The sequence below is a fragment of the Heptranchias perlo genome, chromosome 5, assembly GCF_035084215.1.
Source record: "Heptranchias perlo isolate sHepPer1 chromosome 5, sHepPer1.hap1, whole genome shotgun sequence".
Taxonomy (NCBI): domain Eukaryota; kingdom Metazoa; phylum Chordata; class Chondrichthyes; order Hexanchiformes; family Hexanchidae; genus Heptranchias; species Heptranchias perlo.
Window position 1 is genome coordinate 101882036 of NC_090329.1, and position 22967 is coordinate 101905002.

The 22967-nt window shown below is 44.7% G+C and overlaps 1 protein-coding gene across 3 annotated transcripts in view; it reads left to right on the forward strand.

Annotated features, from left to right (window-relative positions):
- phip (pleckstrin homology domain interacting protein) overlaps positions 1–22967 on the forward strand; it is a 219148-nt gene that overhangs the window by 139457 nt on the left and 56724 nt on the right. For all 3 annotated transcript variants that reach the window (XM_067984931.1, XM_067984932.1, XM_067984933.1), the window contains exons 21-28: positions 2071–2214; positions 9642–9721; positions 11952–12186; positions 12369–12488; positions 16675–16782; positions 18352–18476; positions 20005–20087; positions 21399–21510. In XM_067984931.1, the coding sequence (XP_067841032.1) occupies positions 2071–2214; positions 9642–9721; positions 11952–12186; positions 12369–12488; positions 16675–16782; positions 18352–18476; positions 20005–20087; positions 21399–21510 (1007 nt within the window). The remainder of the gene's footprint in view (positions 1–2070; positions 2215–9641; positions 9722–11951; positions 12187–12368; positions 12489–16674; positions 16783–18351; positions 18477–20004; positions 20088–21398; positions 21511–22967) is intronic.

The following is a 22967-nucleotide window of genomic DNA, read 5'->3' on the forward strand; positions in this document are numbered from 1 at the left end:
GCCTTCCACTGACCGCACTTTTTATCCTCTTGTTCCTCTCTGCTCTCGGGCCTTCCACTGACCGCACTTTTTATCCTCTTGTTCCTCTCTGCTCTCGGGTCTTCTGCTGACCGTGCTTTTTATCCTGGCCTTGCCCAGACGGAGTTCCGAAGTGCGCAGCACTCAATGGACTGCTGCGCGGTCACGCACGTGCGCAGCTTACAGGAAACGGTGCTGCCCATCCCTTACAAGGTCATGGCTGTAATGGGGCGCGGGAACTCTGAACACTAGGAGTTCCTGCATTCTGATCAGATCAGGCGTAACAGCTGATCCACCGCCAGTTATGGGGCCCACTTGGAGGGGTCCAAGTCGGAGTAGAGGCCTGCATTGTTGAAGATCTGAACGTGAATTTTTTTTTCTAGGGGGTGGGGGTGGGGGGGAGGTGTTGACCCGATACCACCTCCCCCTCCCCAGCCTGGCTGAGACTGTTCAGCTGAAATTTCCAGCCTTTTTGGAAGAGGCTGGAAATTTCAGGAGGGTTGCCCCTAGCCCACCATTACTGTGCAGATTGCAGAACAGTTTATGACCCTACCATCGTCAGCAGAGTTGGCAGCGGAAGTCTGGGGTGAATGCATCTCGGTATTTATGCTGAGATGTGCTGACATGTGGATTTTCATCCATTTGGATATGTGCTCTGGCTGAATCATAAAATAATTACCATAAAAGTCAAAAATCGTAAATTCAGTTTTTGTGAAGCTTTAAAGCCAGATCAACAACACCTTGCATTTGTATCACTCTCAATTGCAAGAAGACTTTCCAGAGCACTTTATGATAAGAAGTCTTCTCTTTTCTAGAGAAAAGAGCCCCAGCCTGCTCAGTCTTTCTTGATAGTTGTACCCTCTCAGTTCTGGTATCATCATCGTAAATCTTTTTTGCACTTTCTCCAGTGCATCTATATCCTATTTGTACTGTGCACAGTTCTCCATGTGTGGTCTAACCAAGGCTCTATATAAGTTTATTTTAGGATGTGTTCATAATTGTATTACTGTCGAAAACTTTTAAATAAAACCATTTATGAGGCTACTACACATAACAACCAGATAAATCCATACCCTAATGCTCCAGTAACTAAGGGAATACTGTCTAATCAGTTTCTGAATTAGTAGTTAGAGAAATCTTTTCAAATTGGATCTTTGAAAAACATCAACATAGAAACAGTTCCACAGTACAATTCTGAACTTAAGCACGCGAGAGAGCAAATTGCTGATATGCTTCCAGCCCACTGTTGTCTGTATTTTAAAATTTTCCTACCTTACAGTTGGGTGATGGAGTACATAAAAAGATCTTAACCATTCCTGGATTTGCCTGATTGTCCCAGATCCCAAAATGCTCCATATTATACACCAGTTGAAGCCTATGCCCAAGGACTCCATTTCTGCACAGAAATAAATGGAGCGACAATGGGGAATACTTGCGGTGCATGGCCCGATGTACTTTGAATTTGCCTGCAGATGAAACCTTTTGGCCAGTGAGAGGAATGACAGCCTTGACTGTGTACCTCTGGAATGGGGTTTTGAAAACACACAGAGCTCAAAGCAGTATCACATTCCTGCTAGTGTTAAATAAAAACCCAACTAAAATAGGTTTGAAAATTGGTGTGTGGGGAGGGAAGGATGGGGTGGGGGGTTGGAGATTTTTTTGTTCTACCCCAATTTAAGTTGAATGTCCCTTGTCCCTGCTCCTGCCATGTGCATACCTCAGGCACGTGGTTTCCTGTTATTAAATACAAGATTTTATATTAGAAATTATCAACTCTGTAAGAAGCAACATTCATTTTAACTTGAGTTAATCCTCATCTCATTTCTATTCTGTGAACTCTAATTTTGTTCCAGTTGAAGTTGGAAATTAGTGTGTTATGTTAGACTGCAGCAATCCATCACATAGTTTGAACTGCTGTAAACTTGGTGATGGAATTAGTATTGGAAACTGAGCAGTAAATTGCAGTGGGATGATTTTAGTAATTTTGAGCACAACTGTATTTTAAAATTAATTCTGTATTAATAACCTATTATGCCACTGCGTGCTTCTTAGACCCATTCTTATGAACGCTTGCAAGAAAATGGAGAAGGGAGAAAACAGAGCCGCCAGAACATACACAATTACTGCACGCGATCTGCAGTGGATGATGGCAGCAGAAGTTCACAGCAGAATATAGATTACAACAGCTCTTCAGAGGTAAGTTTCATGGAGAGAAAGTAGCTTTTGTAGTAACTTACTAAATTGCCCAGTTTAAACAAATCTCTTTCACTTGATAACTGTGATATATTTACTGTCACAACAACTGAAATATTATAAAACATCTCTCATGTTAATGCCTCAACAATAACAACGTGCATTTATATAGCACCTTTAACGTAGTAAAACATCCCACGGTGCTTCACAGGACCGTTATCAAACAAAATTTGACACCGAGCCGCATAAGGCGGTATTAGGACAGGTGACCAAAAGCTTGGTCAAAGAGGTAGGGTTTTAAGGAGTGTCTTAAAGGAGGAGAGAGAAGTAGAGAAGCGGAGGGGTTTAGGGAGGGAATTCCAGAACTTAGAACCTAGGCAGCTGAAGGCACGGCCGCCAGTGGTGGAGCGATTGAATCAAGGATGCGCAAGAGGCAAGAATTGGAGGAGTGCAGCGATCTCGGAGGTTGTAGGGCTGAAGGAGGTTACAGAGATAGGGAGGGGCGAGGCCATGGAGGTCATCAAGCACAGGGGTGATGGGAGAATGGGAATTGGTGTGAGTTAGGATACAGGCAGCAGAGTTTAGGATGAGCTCAAGTTTATGGAGGGTGGAAGATGGGAGGCCGGCAAGGAGAGCATTGGAATAGTCCAGTCCAGAGGTAACAAAGGCATGGATGAGGTTTTCAGCAGCAGATGAACTGAGGCAGGGCAGAGAAGGGCAATGTTACGGAGGTGGAAGTAGGTGGTCTTGGTGATGGAGGGGATATGTGGTCAGAAGCTCATCTCAGGGTCAAGTAGAACGCCATGATTGTGAAAGACCTCAAAGCACTTTGCACAACAAATGACCTTCTGAAGTGCATTGACTATTGTTATGTAAGTAAATTGTTGGTTAAGGAGTGAAAAATTGTTCAGTTAAACATGTTTTCTTAGAAACTCCTCTATACTTTCTCTTTTTTTACACTTTCTAGATACATAAAGAATACCATTTGGAAAAAAAATGTAATTTTTCCTCTCATAAATATAGAGCTGACTGAGTTTAGATTTTGAGGCCTTCATGTAACTAACTCTTCATTCAGAACTTTAAAAAGACTTCACTGGATTTAAAACAAAAGCTTGAGCGGTTTTACGTCATCAGATGCTGGGTATGCATACTGGGAGCCTTATCCACTATGTGTATTGATGCAATAACTCAAGTTAATACTATATTTGATTTCAGCCAGACGTCTCAATGACCGCTTTTCTCCGGAGCTGATTTCCTTTCCCAAAAAGGTTTTTTTTGCAAATACTGGGGTAAAAATTGTTATGCGTTACGCCCATTTTTTGGGTGCAACTATGACAAATTTAGCAGTGGGAGGACTTGAGCCCCAATCTGCATGTGTGTTTGGGCCACTGTTAAGTTTGTTGGGACCATTTTTAGCTGTCCCAGGTGGCTGCCTAAAACAGGCGTTCGACCCCTTGAATATGTTAGTGAGGGGCCTAGTAGCTGTTCAAGGATCCCCCTCTGTGAAATTGATCTTTGATGAGTGAAGCAGGCGCCTGGCCTGCTCTGCTAAGGATTCTTCAGTGGTTGCTGATGAGTTTAAAAAAGGTGGGCACTAAATTGGGTTGTGTAGCGCCCGTTGTTTCAGCGCGACGCGGCCTCTCCAACATCCAAGATGGCGTCTTGGCTGCGCACGCACGTTTCCAGCGTGGTGTGCGCCGGACCCCACTTTGGTATAGGAGTTAGCACATTGCTGCAGGAGTTCCTCAGGGCAGTGTCCTTGGCCCAACCATCTTCAGCTGCTTCATCAATGACCTTCCCTCCATCATAAGGTCAGAAATGGGGATGTTCGCTGATGACTGCACAGTGTTCAGTTCCATTCGCAACCCCTCAGATAATGAAGCAGTCCGAGCCCGCATGCAGCAAGACCTGGACAACATCCAGGCTTGGGCTCATAAGTGGCAAGTAACATTCGCGCCAGATAAGTGCCAGGCAATGACCATCTCCAACAAGAGAGAGTCTAACCACCTCCCCTTGACATTCAATGGCATTACCATCACCGAATCCCCCACCATCAACATCCTGGGGGTCACCATTGACCAGAAACTTAACTGGACCAGCCATATAAATACTGTGGCTACGAGAGCAGGTCAGAGGCTGGGTATTCTGCGGCGAGTGACTCACCTCCTGACTCCCCAAAGCCTTTCCACCATCTACAAGGCACAAGTCAGGAGTGTGATGGAATACTCTCCACTTGCCTGGATGAGTGCAGCTCCAACAACACTCAAGAAGCTCGACACCATCCAAGATAAAGCAGCCCGCTTGATTGGCACCCCATCCACCACCCTAAACATTCACTCCCTTCACCACCGGCGCACTGTGGCTGCAGTGTGCACCATCCACAGGATGCACTGCAGCAACTCGCCAAGGCTTCTTCGACAGCACCTCCCAAACCCGCGACCTCTACCACCTAGAAGGACAAGGGCAGCAGGCGCATGGGAACAACACCACCTGCACGTTCCCCTCCAAGTCACACACCATCCCGACTTGGAAATATATCGCCGTTCCTTCATTGTCGCTGGGTCAAAATCCTGGAACTCCCTTCCTAACAGCACTGTGGGAGAACCGTCACCACACGGACTGCAGCGGTTCAAGAAGGCGGCTCACCACCACCTTCTCAAGGGCAATTAGTGATGGGCAATAAATGCCGGCCTTGCCAGCGACGCCCACATCCCGTGAACGAATAAAAAAAAATGCGCCAATACAGAACACTGGAAGCATGTAAAGTAGGGAGAAAATGCGTGCAATCGATGTGCAACGCTGATTTGAAGTGATAGACACCATTTTGGTACTTAACACTCAACTCAACGCACAGTCTTAACCCCGACCACCTCAATGTGTCTTAGGATGCGTGGAGGACCACCCCACCAGCGCTATTTAAGGGGACCGTGCAGGTGCTGCAGGTTACTTGCTGGATTATTGCTTCTGGCTGCTGGTGGAATGGGAAGTGTTTTTTGAAGCTCCCTATACTTACTGAGAGTTCCTAGACTACATTTGAGAGTGGTTTGGCAGGTACTGCCTTACGGTTTGGAAAGTTACATCTGTGGTTGAACAACATTCCTGGCAACCATGGGTGGTCTGCTAGGGCTCCAGCTGGACATTGAGCACAACTGGGAGCATGCAGAGAGGCCATGTATAGCAGGTCAAGCTGCGAGGAGAGGGAGGACGAGGAGACGCAGGTTACTGAGCAGGAGGCCCTGTCCAATGAGGGCCTTCCGGGACCAATTCTCTTACCTCAACATGACCGAGGAGGATTGCATCCGATGCCTGAGGTTCACCAAGGAAGCCGTGACCGAGATCTGTCAACTGGTGCAGCCTCAGCGCAGGGCAAGGACAGCATTGCATGTGGCCATGAAGTTCACCGTGGCGCTGAATTTCTCCAGTTCAGGATCATTTCAGGCCTCTTCTAACGACATGTGCAACATTTCGCAGTGTGCAGTGCACTGCTGCATAAGGGAGGTCACAGACGCACTGTACCAGATGAGGAACAGGTTCATCACCTTCCCTCTTGACAGAGACAAGCGGAACGAGTGAGCACAGGGGTTTGCTCGTATTGCTGGCTTCCCCATGGTGCAGGGTGCCCTTGACTGCACACATATTGCCCTGCGTGCCCCGCACATCAACTCGGCTCTTTTTGTCAACCGAAAGGGCTTCCACCACCTCAATGTGCAGCTGGTGTGCGACCATATGTATCGTATCATGGAGGTCGATGCCCACTACCCTGGGAGCAGTTGCAACACCGTTGTCATGTGGCAGTCCAACATGCCAGCTATCTTTCACCCGCCTCGGCAAGTCTCAGGCTGGCTACTGGGCGACAAGGGCTATCCCCTCACGCGGTGGCTCAAGACTCCGGTCAGGAACCCACACACACGTGCACAGCGGGCCAATAATGAGAGCCATGCTGCCACACGCATCGTCATGGAGCACACCATAGGCCTCCTCAAACAACACTTCCACTGCCTGGACCAGTCTGGAGGAGCCCTGCAATACTCAGCTGAGCGGGTGCGCAGATTCGTGGTGGTCTGCTGCATGCTGCACAAACTCGCCATCATGAGGGACCTGCCTTTACCACCAATGATCGGCGAAGACCCTGAGCTAGAGGTGGAGGAGGAGGAAAAGAGTGTGGAGGGGGAGGAGTCGGAAGAGGAAATGGAGGAAGATGCAATGGGGCAACAGGGACCACACGCCTTGTCTGTAAAGGCTCTGCGTGCTCGCCTGATCAGTGCCCGCTATCAATAATGTCAACTACATCCCCCAACTCACCAACAGTCCTACACTCCCCACCTTCCCGCTCCCACAAGACATTCAATCGCCCTTCATCTGATTGCACATTGGTTTCCCTCTTAGCTCATCGCACAAATAAAAACCACCACCAAATGCAAATTCAAAGTCACGTTTATCAATGAATAAATGAAATCATGGAAACAGAACACAACTATTCACCCGTGTGCATTGCCTTAATGCCCCCCTGTTGTTCATGTGCCTTTACTTGTCCTAGTGCTGCTATGAGGTGCTTCCCCAGTGGCTGGAGCATGGGTGGTGGGAGGCTGCTGGCCTTCAATGGAGGAGCGTGCAGATGGTCTTGGAGGACGACCTCAAGCAGCTCTGGGCCGGGAGGGTCCAGCTTCAGACTGTAAAATCTCAGTATGGGCTGCAGCAGTCTGGCCTGGCTGGCCGATAGGCAACAACAGGGGCACTGGCGGAGTGGCAGGGGTGGGAGCAGGAATTCTGTCGTCCTGGGAGAAGACAGTAGGTCCGACTGCCATGGCGCCACTGCCACTCTCCCGGGGCGGTGCCTCAGCAATCCTGGTGATCAGCTGGAGAACGGATTGCTGGAGTGCTGTGGTGCTCTGGAAGCCCCGTTCCACAGTGGTCCCCAGTCCCACGATAGCAGCAGTCTGAGCTTCGATTGCAGCAGTCTGAACAGCAACCGTAGCTTGCAGACCTTTGATGGCAGATGTTTGTGCTGCAATGGAAGCCGCGACATTGGCCATCAGAGGCTGCCTCGTGGTGGGTTCCATAGGTGTGCTGATGGAGGTGACCACCCGTTTCATGTTGGAAAGGATGGGCTCCAAGCTTGGCGTTAAGCCCTGTGCCAAGTTGGAGCTCGACTCCTCCATGCCCCTTCTCATTATGCGCAGGCTTTTTGGCAGGCTTTCCAGTGCCCCAAGCATTTAGTGGTGTACGCCCATCAGCTGTCTTCTGTAGCCTGACCCTTCGAAGTCCTCGTCTGATTCCTCTGCAGCAGAACTAGTGAGCGACCTCGCCCTCTGGTGAGTTGGCTCCTGTGGTATCCGTTCCCTCCGCCCCGGCTCCTGCGCACTTGTGCTTGGTGTCTCACCACGTGCAGATCCCTCCTCTAACCTAACCTTTAAAGGATGCTCAGTGTCAGTCTCTGAGTTGGTGGAAGCAAGAGTCAGATCGAGTGATGGTGTGGCTTCAGTGTCCCCCTCCTCCTCCTCCTTCTCCTCGGATTGTGCCGCCACTTGTTCTTGGGTATCTGCAATGACAAAGGGAAACAAGCTGAGTTGTGGAGCAGGGAGAGGAGCAAGTAAGACGTGCGTGCCGACAGCATCTGCAGCACGTGAGTCAGAAAAGATTATGGGAGGAAGGAGATGTGGGAAAGGAGAAGGAGCATTAGATATGCAGAGACTCCCTTCATCGGGACCTCCAGCGTGGCATGTTGTCACGGCTGCAGTGACGGCCCGCCCAATGGTCGGAAGTACTGTCTCTTCTTTGGGTGGGTGGGGGGTGTTGAGGACGTGTAAGCGTCACCGTCCACCCTCAGGTCTCTCCTGCTGCCGGCTGTTATATGGCACCTTCTCCTGCAAGACAGAGGACAGTGTGTCAGTGAGTATCCTGCAAGGTGTGTGGGTGATCTCCCTGTCGTGGTCGAATAGCTGCCAGTGTGTATGACCTGTGAGTAATGGTTGTGTGGCCTGTAAGTGTGGTACTATGTGCAGGTGAGATGCAGCGTGCCAAGTGCAGCGTTGCATGTCGCTGGTGGGTGGGTGACGGAGAGTGTGATGCTTGGAGCAGTGGTGCAGATGGGAGGATGCGCCACTTGACACTTGCATTCACTCACCTTGATCACTCGTGTCAAATCATTGAACTTCTTTTGGCACTGCACCTACGTGCGTGGTGCCATGCTCCTGGCGTTCACTTCCTGCGCCACAGCCTGCCAATGCCTGCAGAGCTGCAGTCTGGAGGGTTTCCTGCCACTGTGTGGGTACATGTTGGCCCTCCTTTCGTCCACCCGTTCCACCAGGGCCTCCAGTGCATCATCTGAGAAGCGTGGGGGCCCTCTCTCGCACCAGTCCTGCCATCCTTGTGGCTATCTTTCCCTCCTCCTAGTGAACTATACATGTCCCATTTAAGAGGTGCAGGCTGCTGATGACGTATACTGTGCACGCCCCATTTCGACTTCCTCATTCTCCGTGCAGCCTCTCAGCAGCGTGGGTAGCGTTGGCTGCACAGAGATATCATGGTAAGTAACAGGCAGCTCGAAATTCACGTGCTGCCTGCATAGGGGCCATCGGGCGCGGGGTAATAGCGCATCACGTTACCCGCGACCGAAAATGGCCTTTATCGAATTTTTTCCCCGATATATTTTAAAAATCATTGCTCTGGAGCCAGGAGGAGCAGGGATGTTTCACCGAAACCACAGTTTCCCGACCTCACCTCACTTCCCTATATTCATTTTGTTCAAATTGGCGAGCTGCCTGTGGAGGTGCGACAGACGCTGGCAGCTTGCTCAATTAATATTAATGAAACCAAGTTCATCGGGACACAACAGCAATTATCTTTGGAAAAATCCAATGGAGGGGGATAGGAGGAGGGCCTTTACAGAGTAAAATTGAATTGCATTTATAATTTATTAGAGAAAGAATTGGCGTGATTTTTGCATAGAATTGAATTATAAAAGATTAAATCTGTGGTAGAGTTACCAGTCTCTGTTTTTTGAGTGTGTATTATTTTGGCTCCCTCCTGCATCCTAGAACTGCGATGTGTTCTCTTGGATGTGAGAGGGGCAAGAAGACACTCAGAGGAGAGGCAAGTGCCTCCTACGTTTGTTATAATTAGGAAGTTTTTGAAAAAGCATTTATTTTCTGACGGTATTTTATGTTGTGAACATTCACAACAGTCCCACTGAGCAGCAATTTCTGAACATTTAATCAGTGCGTCCGACTGTGGCTTCAGATGTCTAATGATTTTAAAACTTCATCATTAACAAATCGCATGGCTGCTTTAATCTGATCCAGTTTTATATTTTTTTAAATGCATGTCTGACTTAAGGAACTTGTTACTTGGAATACCATCAATGCATATTGTGTGAATTGCCTTTATTGATATAAATAAATATCTTCAGCGAATTGGATTTTAATCTTCAGGAGGTTGAAGTCCGTGTTGTCAATGGTGCGACCTCAGAAGAAGATGGGGATGCCTGGCACAACGAAAGCAGTAGCTCTAGGCAAGTATTAAGACCACACTTGGAGTACTGTGCACAGTTCTGGTCTCCATATTATAGAAAGGATATAGAGGCATTGAAGAGGGTGCAAAAAAGATTCACAAGGATGATACCAGAACTAAGAGGATATACTTATCAGGAAAGGCTGCACAGGCTGGGGCTGTTTTCTGTAGAAAAGAGAAGGCTGAGGGGTGACCCGATAGAGGTCTTTTAAGATAATGAAAGGGTTTGATGGGGTGGACGTAGAGAAAATGTTTCCACTTGTGGGGGAGTCCAAAACTAGAGGTCATAAATGTAAAATAGTCGCTAATAAATCTAATAGGGAATTCAAGGGAAACTCCTTTACCCAAAGAGTGGTAAGAATGTGGAACGCGCAACCACAAGTAGTTGAGGCAAATAGCATAGATGCATTTAAGGGGAAGCTAGATAAGCACATGAGGGAGAAAGGAATGGAAGGGTATGCTGATCGGGTTAGATGAAGAGGGATGGGAAGAGGCTCGTGTGGAGCATAAACACTGGCATTGACCAGTTGGGCCGAATGGCCTGTTTTTGTACTGTAGTTTTGATGTAACTCGATGATGTTTTAAGCTATTTTCTGTTTAATTTTTTCAAAAGTTTTGAACAGTAATCAATGGTTATGTATTGCTGCTGCTGTTGTTTTCCACTAGTGATGATGTAGAGTGTTTCAGAATCCAAGAGGTTCCAAACCAAATTCCGAAGTGTTTGCATAATCTGAGGATTTAAAAAATTTACGCACACACATTAAAAGATGGAAAGCCTACAAGGAAGGGCGAGAGGTGGGAGGTGCAGTTTTTCTTCCACCCATTCAAAAGAAAGGGCAGAACAGTTTCAGGCAAAAACAAAATGGTACAGCCGTAGCAATACCTGACTTAGGGGTTCCCACAGGCCTGATTGATGCTATTGTTTTAAAATCAGATTATTTTTGGGTACAGTAAATATAAAAGAACCTAGATCTAGCATATTCTATTAAAGAGAAAGAAACTGTATTTCTAGCCTTGTGATAAGAATACTATGACTAATCCTGAACTTCATAAAAAAGAAAAGGAAAGCTTTCTTTACATTCGGACTGATTCATACATGTGTGTAGCCTTTTTTATAACCCAGAATTGGATAGGTGTCCTGTCACAGAACGGTTTTAAAATATTGGAATTACCAGGTAGCCATCCTGAAACCAGATCGTTCAGTTCCAAACTGATTAGGTGCTTAATCTTATCTACCTGGAAATATCGGCCAGCTAATACTTAGCACTGAGCCTGTACTGATTTTGATCCTAGTGCTTTTTACTCTGTCCATTTCACAATTTTTCATGTTAGTGTTCTCCCCTTGATGTGCTCAGACTGCAGACTGATAGCCTGATTGGCTGGAAACTGTTGTTGAAGTTTGTGGTTGGCTACAGAATAAAGGCCTCTGTTTATTATTTACAGATTGCATGGACTCTGATTGATTGTCATGGGGTAGGACCTGGGGTCATGGCGGGGGTTGGGTGGGGGGGGGGGTTTGGGTGTCAGTCACCGAGGGTGGGAGTGTCGGGATCAGGGGTCATCGTGGTGCTTCGCGATCATTAGGCGAGGGGGGGTCGTGATTGTTGTGGGGGCTGTGAGGGTCACTGCAGGTAGGCTTGTTCGGCCTGTGGGAAGCACTCCTGCTCCTCCGGGCCCACAAGCCTTGCCAGAAAGGCACTTACCTGCAGTTTCCTGGGAATACTTACCCTGCAATCCCGACCCCCAGGGGTTGCAATCACAAAACCTGAAAAAATGGAGGCCCGTTGCCCTCCCCTCGACTCTCCCCGGTGAAAACTGGAAATGGGCGGGTTGGGGTGGGTCTGAAATTGTTGCAATTTTCAATGCCCCCCTGCCCCCAACCCATCAGTTTTTCACAGTTAAAATCCTGCCCCATTTGTCTAAAAAACCTGCCAGTAAACACCCCAATTTAAACTACTCCAGTATCGGAAAATTTAGGCTGCTTTGTGCAGCCAAGCTTGTTTCCTTTTAAGAAGCAATACATACAACTGGAAGAAGCTAGAGGAATGGTTAGGAAAGTATTCTGGAGGAGATGCCCAGAAGGTAGTTTGTGCAATAAAAATAGAAAATGATGGAAACACTCATCAGACCAGGCAGCATAAGTGGAGAGAGAAACAGAGTTAATATTTCAGGTCAATGACCTTTCATCAGAACTGTAGTTTGTGCAACTTATTGTAGTTCTCTGTTTCTAGTGATTATTCAAGTGACTATTCTGACTGGACAGCGGATGCCGGCATTAACCTCCAGCCACCAAAGAAATCTTCACGGCAGCAAGCAAAGAAAGCTGCTAGCAGTTCAGAAGATGAAGGAGAAAAAGAGAAAGAGAAAGAAAAAGAGAACAAGAAAGAAAGGAAGAAACATAAAGAAGACAAAGATGATTCAGCAACTCCAAAGATAAGGAGGAAACCGCGGGAGAAAAGAATAAAGGTGATGGCTTATTTCTTTTAGATTTTTTTGATGTCCTCTGTAGAACTAAGCAGAAGTGGCGGAGAACCAATTGGCCAGAGAGTGTCCGTTTGAAAGTTATTTGTGATTACAGATGCACCGTGGTCATTTATAAATGGTGGCACTAGAGAAGTTGAATTGATAGAAAATTTGTGATTTTACAGAGACCACCAGCTGGAGTCTTACCGGAGCAGGGAGAGACTCTGGAAGAATGGCTGCCACCAGTGTGGATCACAGACACTATACCCAGACGCTGCCCTTTCGTACCACAAATGGGTGATGAGGTATTATAATTTTACGCTTTTGCTGTTGTGATGGCTGCTTACTGTTCCTTCAACATAGGATGAATTTAGTCTGATTGGTTTGGTTTACCTCACTGCCACAAAGATGGAAATTTCCTTCAGTTTCATTAATCTTTTGCATCTTTGTGTTTTGTAATGTTCACTTGTGCAGTGTTCTGAGAAATTTATAATATTGCTAGTTGGTCACACTGAAAAAGCAAATGTATTCATAATGTAATGATATCTGACAACATTGTACCTTTTATTTTTTCCTTTTCTCCTCCTGTAATCTCCCAATACTAAGCACCTCTGCTGGCCAAGAGAGCGGGCTGCAGACCTACTCGCAGGCCCCCACCAGCGATGGTGCACAGCACGTTCACGCCAAAATAAATGTAATGTTTACATTGATCTGGCAAGAAATTGGCAGTGTCGGATTGATGAATTCTGCTCCAGGATCACATGCCATCAAATGTAACCAGATTACAGGGGGTGTGATACTAATAGTAATGTTTTAATATAATAATATGGAAAAATTGTTCATACCCCGGTACCTTGAGCACAAAATTCACTTTCGTTTAAGGTGGAAAAAGAATAGCACTTAATGCTGATGAGTATACAGTGAAGCCTGTACAAAGCAACACAGCAAAAAAGGGGCACTAATTGACAGTCCCAAATAATTTACTGTACAGACAGTGACCATTTTGAAAATAGGGACACCTGCAAATGAAGGACACCTGATGCAAGTCCCTTAGGTATCCTTAATTTACAGGTTTCAATGTATTTTTGTAACCAGCAAATGGTTGGGTTCCCCAGGTCAGGCAAAAAAAAAGGGGGGGGCAGAGCCCATTATGCTGGGTCTCTGTAAATTTACATTGTCCCAGAAGCTCTGGGGCTTCTTTGGTAGGGGGGAGAACAGTAGAACAGTGCCTATGTCTGCAGTAGGTGCAAGCCCAGTGTTAACATGCTACTGAGGTGAGAGTGGGGCGCTCCTGGTCCTTCCACTTCAATTTCCTGTTCCTCTGGCAATGAGTACTCAGGTGTAGGGGTGTCCTATGAAGCTGGTGGTGGGGGCTTGCATCAGGACCCTCCTCAGATTAAAGGGTCCGGGGTGGTTGGGAGGGGGGTGGGGTGCAAAAAGGAAGCCAGCTGAAGAGGAACCCCATAGTAAGTTTAAAATTTTTTTCAAACTTTCTCAGCAGAATTTCTGGTCTTGGAGATTTCTGGTTGCTGCACTCCAGAAGGCCCAAAGCCGGTGGCTGGAATGCATCTATAAGCCTTTGAGGCCTGCAACCATGTTTCTGTTTCCAGTCCTGTTTTCTAGCATTAAATCCAGCCAGGGGACAGGCCTGTGCCATGGGTGTCCCTGGACCATATTAATGGCATGGGACAAGCAATTAAGGTACCCTGGTCCTCGATGAGCACAGCATACTTTAGGTGTGCTGCTGCTGGCCAGCACTGGAGCAGACCCGTGCCAGGAAAATGGTTTCATTAAATTTCATTTAAGTAGGTAAGACTTTACAGGTGTTTTCACTGTCTATTATTGGAGAGAGGAGTGTACGTATGTACTTACTCTCACATAGAGGGGCACAGTAATTGCTACTTCTGGACCTCAAAAATGTGTTTCATGTCAAATATACAATGCATTCTAATTGCAGAACTGTTTAAATATACAATGTAGTGCTGGTTCCAACTAGATTTCATAGTGAAACTTTCATGTTCACTGTGGATATGCATATTGGGCACTTAATTCACAATGGATTTCAGGGTAAACTCTGGAAATGAGTAAGAAACTGCCTAAAGGGTTAGAAATAACAACATTAGAGGAGTAATGTCAGTGTGGGGAAACTACCGAGTGGGATGCTTCAGGGCTTAGCACTATAGCTTCTAATTTACATAAATGACCTGGAATCAAAACTAATGCAAAGTGGTAAAATTTGGAGATGTTACCAAACTAGGAGGGGCAGTGGAATTGGAGGAGGCAGCCCAGAAATTACAGAATACAGTTGGACAAGATATATAAGTTGGCAGAACAATGACAGATGAAATTTAATGCAGAAAGTGTAACGACCTACACTTAGGAAAGAAAAAATAGTTGACACGGTATGAATGGTGTTGAAATAGCTAAAGATGAAGCTGAAAGAGACCTAGGAGTCGGAAATCAGAGGACACAGATTTAAGATACTTAGCTCAAGTTGTAATATTCAAGTTGGCAATGTGAAAGGTTAAGAAAGGGGTCAAAAGTTATGGTTGACTTGGAGGGGGTGTGTACCTCTTCTTAACATATTCCAATTTAACCACTCGCAATAACCATTCTAAGCTGATGGTAACTTAATGCTGAAGTAAATTATCACTATTACAACATAACTTTTGTAAATCGTCTTTTTCCTATTTCTTTGCCATCCACCCTATAAATTTGCCTTGAATCCATCCATCCTCCTGGCTTTAGAGAAATTATGATGGTACAATCTGTAATCATCTCCATGGAGCCTGTCATTATTGCTACATTTGAGTGATACAAGAAGTGACTCTCTTGTACCACCCCTCTCTATATGCAGAAGCAATTTTTCACTGCTTCTGTCGTAGCACTAGGCCACTAGAGTGATGGTATAAATTGGAGTGTTCTCCTGCCCAATTGGGAATATCCATTGCCTGTTACAAATTGTAGGTGTTTAATTCCGGGACCTGAGCCTGACTGTCTGTCCATGAAGGGGATGTGTTGTTTCAGTGTCATTCACTGCTTGTTCAATTGCTTACCAAATCTCAGTTCAAATAGATTGTTTCTCCTCTTCACCGTCTTCCACTCCTTCCCACATCCACCCTCTCTCTCCAAGCTTGGAAGGGGGGGGGGTCGGAGATCATAGTGGGGGTCGCTGCAGATAAGCTTGTTGGGCCTGAGGGAAGCACTCCTGCTCCTCCGGGCCCACAAGCTGTGCTATAAAGGCACTTACCTGCTATTTCGAGCCTTCTCGCCTCCTCATACGTGGTGTGAAGTAGAAGGCCCGGGAATCCCGGCCCCCCGGGGTTAAAAATAGAAAAACTATCAAAATGGAGGCCTGAAGCCTCCTTGAAAGCTTTTACTGATCGACCTGCCTCCTAAGAGCGGGTTGGTTGCTTGTCCCGCCTCCGTTAAAACCGGAAATGGGCCTGTTGGAGCGGGTTTTAAATTTTTAAAATTTTTACTGCACCCCCATCCCCAACCCACCCGTTTTTCCAAGTTAAAATTTAGGCCCAAGAAGTGAGTGCAGGAGAGAAATGGAACTTCAGTGATATATTGAGCTAGGATACTAGCTTTGGATTTGAATTCAGGCCAGATTGATGGAATGAACGTGTTCTCTCTGTTGGCTTCTATGTGAAATTAGGTTGGTCTCATCTCCGTTCCTACTGAATGTTGGTCCATACCACAAGCTGCTCCTAATTTGGTACTGAATAGGCAGTATCAATCAGATGCAGGCTATAAGGATGGCTGGTGTGGGAAAAGGGATTTATGGGTTGTTCTTTTGAGGTTGATCCACATTGCTTGGGCAGAATAGAAGGCTTTATTCTGCTTTGTTTTGTGCTATACTTGATTTGGGATTGCTTGATGTTGATACTGCATTCTTTAATTGAGAAACTGTTCCATTCCGCAGCAATAATATGTCACCTTGATAAACACAAAATGTCGCCCCCCCCCCCCCCCAAAAAAGAAATTAAACTATGCCACATCCTTACTGCTCTGTTACACTGAGTCCAAGACTCAAACTCTGTATTTCATGCAGATAATTGTGTGAATTATGCATGAGTGACTGCCTCTAATTTGATTTATAATATGTGTGAAAACATAATTTCTTCTAGGAACAAGAATGAAAGAATCCTTTTTTGCATTGGTGCAGATAAAAATAATTATTTGGTGCATTATCATCCTTTTCACGCATCAGTGCTAAAGATTGCATTGCTTTACTCATTTAATTTCAGTAATGTAGGTATTAACATCAAATAAATTCATATAATTATGCTTGTAATATTGTACATCTCACCTGACAAATTAAGGAATTTTGATTGGCCATGGTTAACTTATTATTCATTGACCCAGGAATTTTTCTTTACTGTCTGTAGTAAATCATTGTTTTGTAACATAATGTGATCATTTATGCTTGTGTGCTGTTTTGGGAATAGCAAGCTAGCTACAATTTTTTTTTTGTTTGAATTCTAGGTTTACTATTTTCGACAGGGTCACGAAGCCTATGTTGAAATGGCTAAGAAGCTAAAACTTGTTAGCATAAATGCTAAAAAGCAGGCATGGCACAAGATGGATTTACGGGTAAAGTATCTTTGGAGACATGCTGGCAGAATTTTCTAAGATAATTTGCATTGTCATGTTTTGCTAGCCAACAGGTAACATTTAGCAAAACAGTTTAGTTTTTCTTAGAATCCTGGAGAAAAAATTCTTTTGTGAAATGTCTTAAGGTATTAATTAGGTGTTGCGATTCACTGTCCTAGCTGAACATGCAATGCAGACAGGCTATTCCTAGGTCCCTGCCAATAATGTGATTTAACTGATGCTGGCAAGTCTGCGGGAATGACTCATGGTTGACTGTATCTCCAATCCTACCCCCACTCTTTTATCCTGCCTCCACCCCCCCCCCCCCCCCCACCCCTTACAAAGTTTGGAGGTACTTGGCTTCCCCATAACTGAAGGGGGCACTTTAAGTGTAAAAACAGCTGTATTTTGTTGTATCTCCAACCCATTCCTCTCAGCTGGCTGTTTTTCTCTCTTGTGAGGACAGATCAAGGACCATCATAAGGCTCAGGGAAACCCATTTACCATTGTTGTCATCAATATTTGTGAGACATTCAACCCAGTGGCTCGTGGCAATGAAGTAGCTAGAAGCTGTGGGAATGCATGGCAGAATCTTGGATTTTATCCAGGATGTGTAAGGGTAAAAGGGAGACTTAATGAACCAATCACAATATCTCTCTCTCTCTTTCTCTCTCTCGCTCTGTGGGCTAATGTCCATTGTTATCTGGCCTGTTCATTGTCATCATCAATTATATTGTTGGATGATGTTGTAAGGGATGGCCTGGGATTGTCTGGACATTTCTTAAAGAATTGTGATGCTCATTTTTGCAGATATTGTGTGTTGTCGGTGGACTCAGCTGAGGATCTACAGGCAAATTTATCAGAAACCCCTGCCACTGGCAGGGCCTTACACACAGCCAACACATTTTGGAAAATTGCAAGTGAGCTGCCCTGTATTTTCCATCCATTGATCACAATGGACGACAAGTTGCAGGCAGTACACCTCTGATTTTCTGGTATGAGCTGGCTACAAGCGAGGCCCTGATAGGAGATGGTTAAACTCCAACCAAACCTGTGTGCCATGGCTCTCACCAGTCCGTACCTAAGGTCCTGGACTTAGATCAGTGAGTTGTGCTGCTGTGGGGAAGGGGGAGGGTTGGAGGTAGAATTTGCATGCCATATCGGGCCAACAGAAGCTTTACCTTTTTGGATTTCTCATATGGAGACTCCTAAACATGGTCCTCTGCACGTTCCGGGCGCGAGGCTGACAAAGAAAAAATGCTGTGCTTTGTGCATTTTCTTTTTGCTTGAAAGCTGTTAGGGGACTCAATTTTTAAAAAAAACAGAAATCCGCCACTGGGTTGCTCTTTAAAAATTTAAATGGAAAGTCCTAAAAGGTAGGAAATGTTTTAATTTTTATTTTTGTGTAACAGATGGAGGAAAGATTTTATTAGAAGTGCTTCCCCAGTACTATCTCTTTAAACCTACTATTGCAGTGGTCATGCTAAGATTAATTGTACTCATCCAAGATGTAGACACAGCCACAGTCATGAAAGGTACAACATGGAACATATTTTGTACTTGTATCAGGAGCAAGAGCTGGTGAAAATAGTTGGGATCAAATACGAAGTGGGACCTCCATCTTTGTGCTGTCTCAAACTGGCTTTCATCGATCCAGACACTGGCAAACTGACAGGAGGCTCATTTTCTATGAAGTAAGAGCTGTTTGTTTTTCTAGAAAGTAATAAATAGACCTCAATAAATGGATGCTTGAATGTCACTTGGCCGCATTTATGCTTTTGACACCAGTAGCACCACGCTCGTGACCTGGTAATAAATTTGACAAAATAAGCTTTTGGTTCTGTGTGATTAAAAAGTCATACAGGTGAAAACAAGTATTGTTTGAGGCCCAGGTGACACTATGACCCTGATTTTAACTCGGGGCATGAGTGCAGTGTGAGGCCCGGGCCATTTTAACTCCCGGTACTCATCTCAATGTTCCAAGTTGGACTCCCACCCGAACCAGGTGGGAATCGTTACCTGGCCGGTGGGTGAGAGTGGGATTTCTCTGGCAGGAGGCCGTCGCTGGGGATCCAAAGGAATGGTCCATGGCATAAAGTAAGTAGTGGGGGAGGCGGGGAGGTAGTGAAGAGGGGTCTGGAGGCGAACACGGTCAGGGGAGGTGGAGGGAAGCCCGGGGCAGGGGAAACCCAAAATTTCCTTATGGGGCCGGAAGAACACTGCTGTTCCTCTCGGCTCACCAGGAGTCAAAAAGTATATAATTTTACTGACTTCTCTGGGCTTCTTCTGGCCCCGCTCCTGCTTGCCGGCAGCTTTCACTAGTGGCTCCGGCACTGCGTGACTGGTGCGAGAAGCAGTTAACATCGCTTTGAGGTCCAGATTGCATTATAGGTTCCCGACATTTAAATTAATGAAGCCCTTGCTTGCATTCAGCGGGCAGCCCTGACTCTGCCAAAAACCCAACAGTTAAAATGGCGGTAGGCGGGTGTGTGTTGGGAAGGCAGTGCAAAATGCCGGACTGCCATTTTAACCACCCACTTCCCCCATTCCTGCCAGGCAAGCAGAGTTAAAATCAGACCGTATGAATTTAGTGTCAATTGAAGGAATTTTCAAAATGGTGCTCGAGTCCCACTTTGATGGTATGAGATAACTAGCAAGATGTAAATCTAAAATATTAAAACATGTTCTCTGCTTCTAGTAATTGCATTTAAAGTAAATTTAAAAGTCATTTTAAATTATTATTATTTTCACATTTGTATAAACAGACAACACAATGCGATAGATCTTGACTTTGTGTGAAGTCAATGGAAAAAAAATCGGGAGAGATGTAAAACGGGTTGCCGACTCACTATTACCATTTTACACTATCGCACAAAGTCAAGATCTACCCCATTGTACCTCAATGGTGTACCTAGTTCACTGAACTTATGATGAAGCCAATCATTACTCATTTATGATTAACCTATGATTAGATTACTTCTGCTTGTGCATTCTCTATATCATTTCTAAATGCCTCATAATATGTAGATATTGGACAAAATGTTTAAAAATCTACAATAACCAGCTGCCATTTCTATATGTTGCCACACAGTATTGGCCCTTTCCATCTGTATTCCTGCCATTTCAATCTGTTTTTAAAAAATTGCTTGAATGTTCTCTATTGTCTGTAAAGAATGTAGATTGATTTTTTTTTTTAAGTATTTGTATTTATCTTGACTGTAGGTACCATGATATGCCAGATGTCATTGATTTTCTAGTGCTACGACAGCAGTTTGATGAAACAAAAAATCGACAATGGAAGATTGGTATGTAAAGGCGAATCAAATGGATATCCTTTGTTTTTGAATATTCTGGTTGGCATTGGTCATAGATCCAAGGCTCATTACTTCTGTAGTGACTACAGTAGCAGGAATGCTATTAGGTGCCACCTCTGGTGCTCATAGCTGCCTTGCAGAATCATGATTAACTTTGGTAATATTGAGGAAAGAAACTTTATAACCAAAATGTACGTACTATATAGCAGTTTTTTTAAAAGCAGGAATAAATAGTAGCAAGTGATTTAAACATGAACGTGGCGGTCTGATAATGTAGCCTGTGCAGAACTAGTCTGACCGTGCCCCATCAAATGAGGGCAGCTCAACTGTATATTTTACTTGTTTTCCAGTTGCGTGTCTCAGTGAGCTGCCAGGGCTGCATTGTTGGGCAAGTGCTCTAGGTTGCCTGTTCTGCATTGTGCACTTTCTTCACAGGGAGTGGGGCATTGGATAAGGGGGCATTGGTGCTGAGGGACACAAAGCAGAAGTGCCTGAATTTTGTTATAACCATTGCGGCCTCCCTTTTAGCATCTATTCCAAATGGGCTCTATGCAACTTCAGTTGCTCCAGCCAGATATGGGGTAAAGGTCTTATTTAAATAGCTCTCAGGCCTTAATGAACCTAGTGCGCATGTTGTGCATTGGATTCCAGCCCTTTGTGCTTGTTGGCCACACTGGGTTGCAGTGATCATCTTGGGTGCAGAATATGCTTCTGACCTCCATGCCCAATTTTGCAGGTTGAGGGGTGCCTGCCATCATCTTGTCTCCTATTTTTCCCGCTGGTGAAAGTGACTTTAAAATTTTAATCTTCCATATTCCTTCTAAAGTTCCCACTGAATATCCCTATGTAGAGGATGATGTTAGGAATGTGTTTGACGGTGCACTTGCATTATATAATACTTTGTGCATTATATGATATACTGTCTTATAAAACAGTGTATCCTTCGACTCACTGTGAGCAATGCAACTGGATATTCACCATCCCTGCAATTAATATTATTTAAAATAAAATGTTTGTACTGGACCACCCACAGTTGGACATAAAAGCATTATTGAAGTTTTAGTAGGATGTTATAGATCAAATAAGACCAGCTGAATTTTGCAAGATTGAACAAGTGATTTTACTGTGTCAGAAGTAAGGGATCTTGCAGGAGATTACAAAAAATATTGCTGACTTGGCTTGCTAGATTATTTAAATATAATCTATTTAAGATTGCATTGTAATTATTTTAATACGGTTGACATGCAGAGGCTTTCCATTCTAATCTGAATACCAATGTCCTTTTTTCCTGCTACTCTTTAGGTGATCGATTTCGGTCAGTGATTGATGATGCATGGTGGTTTGGGACAATTGAAAGCCAGGAGCCGCTACAGCCAGTCTATCCAGATAGTCTATTCCAGTGCTACAATGTCTGGTAAGATAATCATTGAAGTGTTCTGTAAAAACTGAACATAAATTAACTTTGACTTAAATTAAGTAGGATAGTTGCAAAGTTACATACGGATGAGGGAGGCCATTTGGCCCATCAATTTCTCTTTCTTCCATAGAAATGTACAGCCCCGCCATCACAGCATCTGACTGCCTGTTGAATGATTCCAAAGCTTTTGCCTCCACTACCCTACCCAGAAGGACATTCCAAGAATTAATTCACCACTGAATAGCAAATTGATAATAAGGAAATTAATTCACCACCAATTTGCAAATTGGTAACTAGGGGCATAAGCTTAGGATTAGTACTAGGACATAAAGAGGGAATTTATAAGATATTTTTTCATGCATAGGCTTATTAGGAAGTGGAAAGCTTTACCATAGATGTCTACTGAAGCTGAATCAGCCATTATATTCAAGAGGGAACTCAGTAATTGGGGATGAAAAATATGTAAGTATATACAGGGAACAAGTGGGGAAATGGGGAGTACATTGCCCCAACATGAAGCTAAGTGTCTAGTCCACTGTTAATCCCAGATTCCTTTCATGATGCACCATCCATCATGATGTGGGGCAGGCTTGATGGTCCAACTGGTCTTTTCTTGCCTGCCAATTTTGTATGTTCATATGTTCAGCTTCCCTCCTAGCTATTTCAAGACCATTCATTGACCATGTCTCCCTTTATTTCTTCCTAGGTGTAATTCCTTGCATTTATATGTCCTGAATTTCATCTCTCATAATTATGCCCACTTGCAAATTTTGTCTAGATTGTCTGTAGTTCCTAAGTTACCTTGTTAGACTTGATTTCTGCACCCCCCCTCGACTATCTGCAAAGTCAACCAAATTGAATTTTGGTTCTGAATCCAGTTTGTTTATTAATTAGGAACTATTGGGATCACAACACCAATTCCCGGTGTATCGTCCTCAATCTGATATCACTTCCCTAGCTAGTATCTGCTGTCTTTCAGCCAATTTCATTTCCACGAGAAGCACTATGGGAATGTAAATTGTTATCCACCTCCAGGCTTTATCATTGATATCCATTGCGTTAAGATTTAGCTTCCCATTGACAAGTTACGGCTTTTCTCAAAAAAAGTCAAAGACGTTCATAGGATCATAGATTGATACAGTACAAAAGGAGGCCATTCAGCCTATTGTGCCTGTGACGGCTCTTTGCAAGAGCTATCCAATTCATCCCATTCCCCTGCCCTTTTCCCCACAGGCCTGCAGATATTTTCCCTTCAAGTATTTATCCAATTCCCTTTTAAAAGTTGTTGTTGAATCTGCTTCCACTATTCTTTCAGGCAATGCATTCCAGATCATAACAACTTGCTGTGTTAAAATTTTTTTCCATATCTCGCCTCTGGTTCTTTTGCCGATCACCTTAAATCCGTGTTCTCTAGTTACCGACCCTTTTGCCACTGGAAACAGTTTCTCCTTATT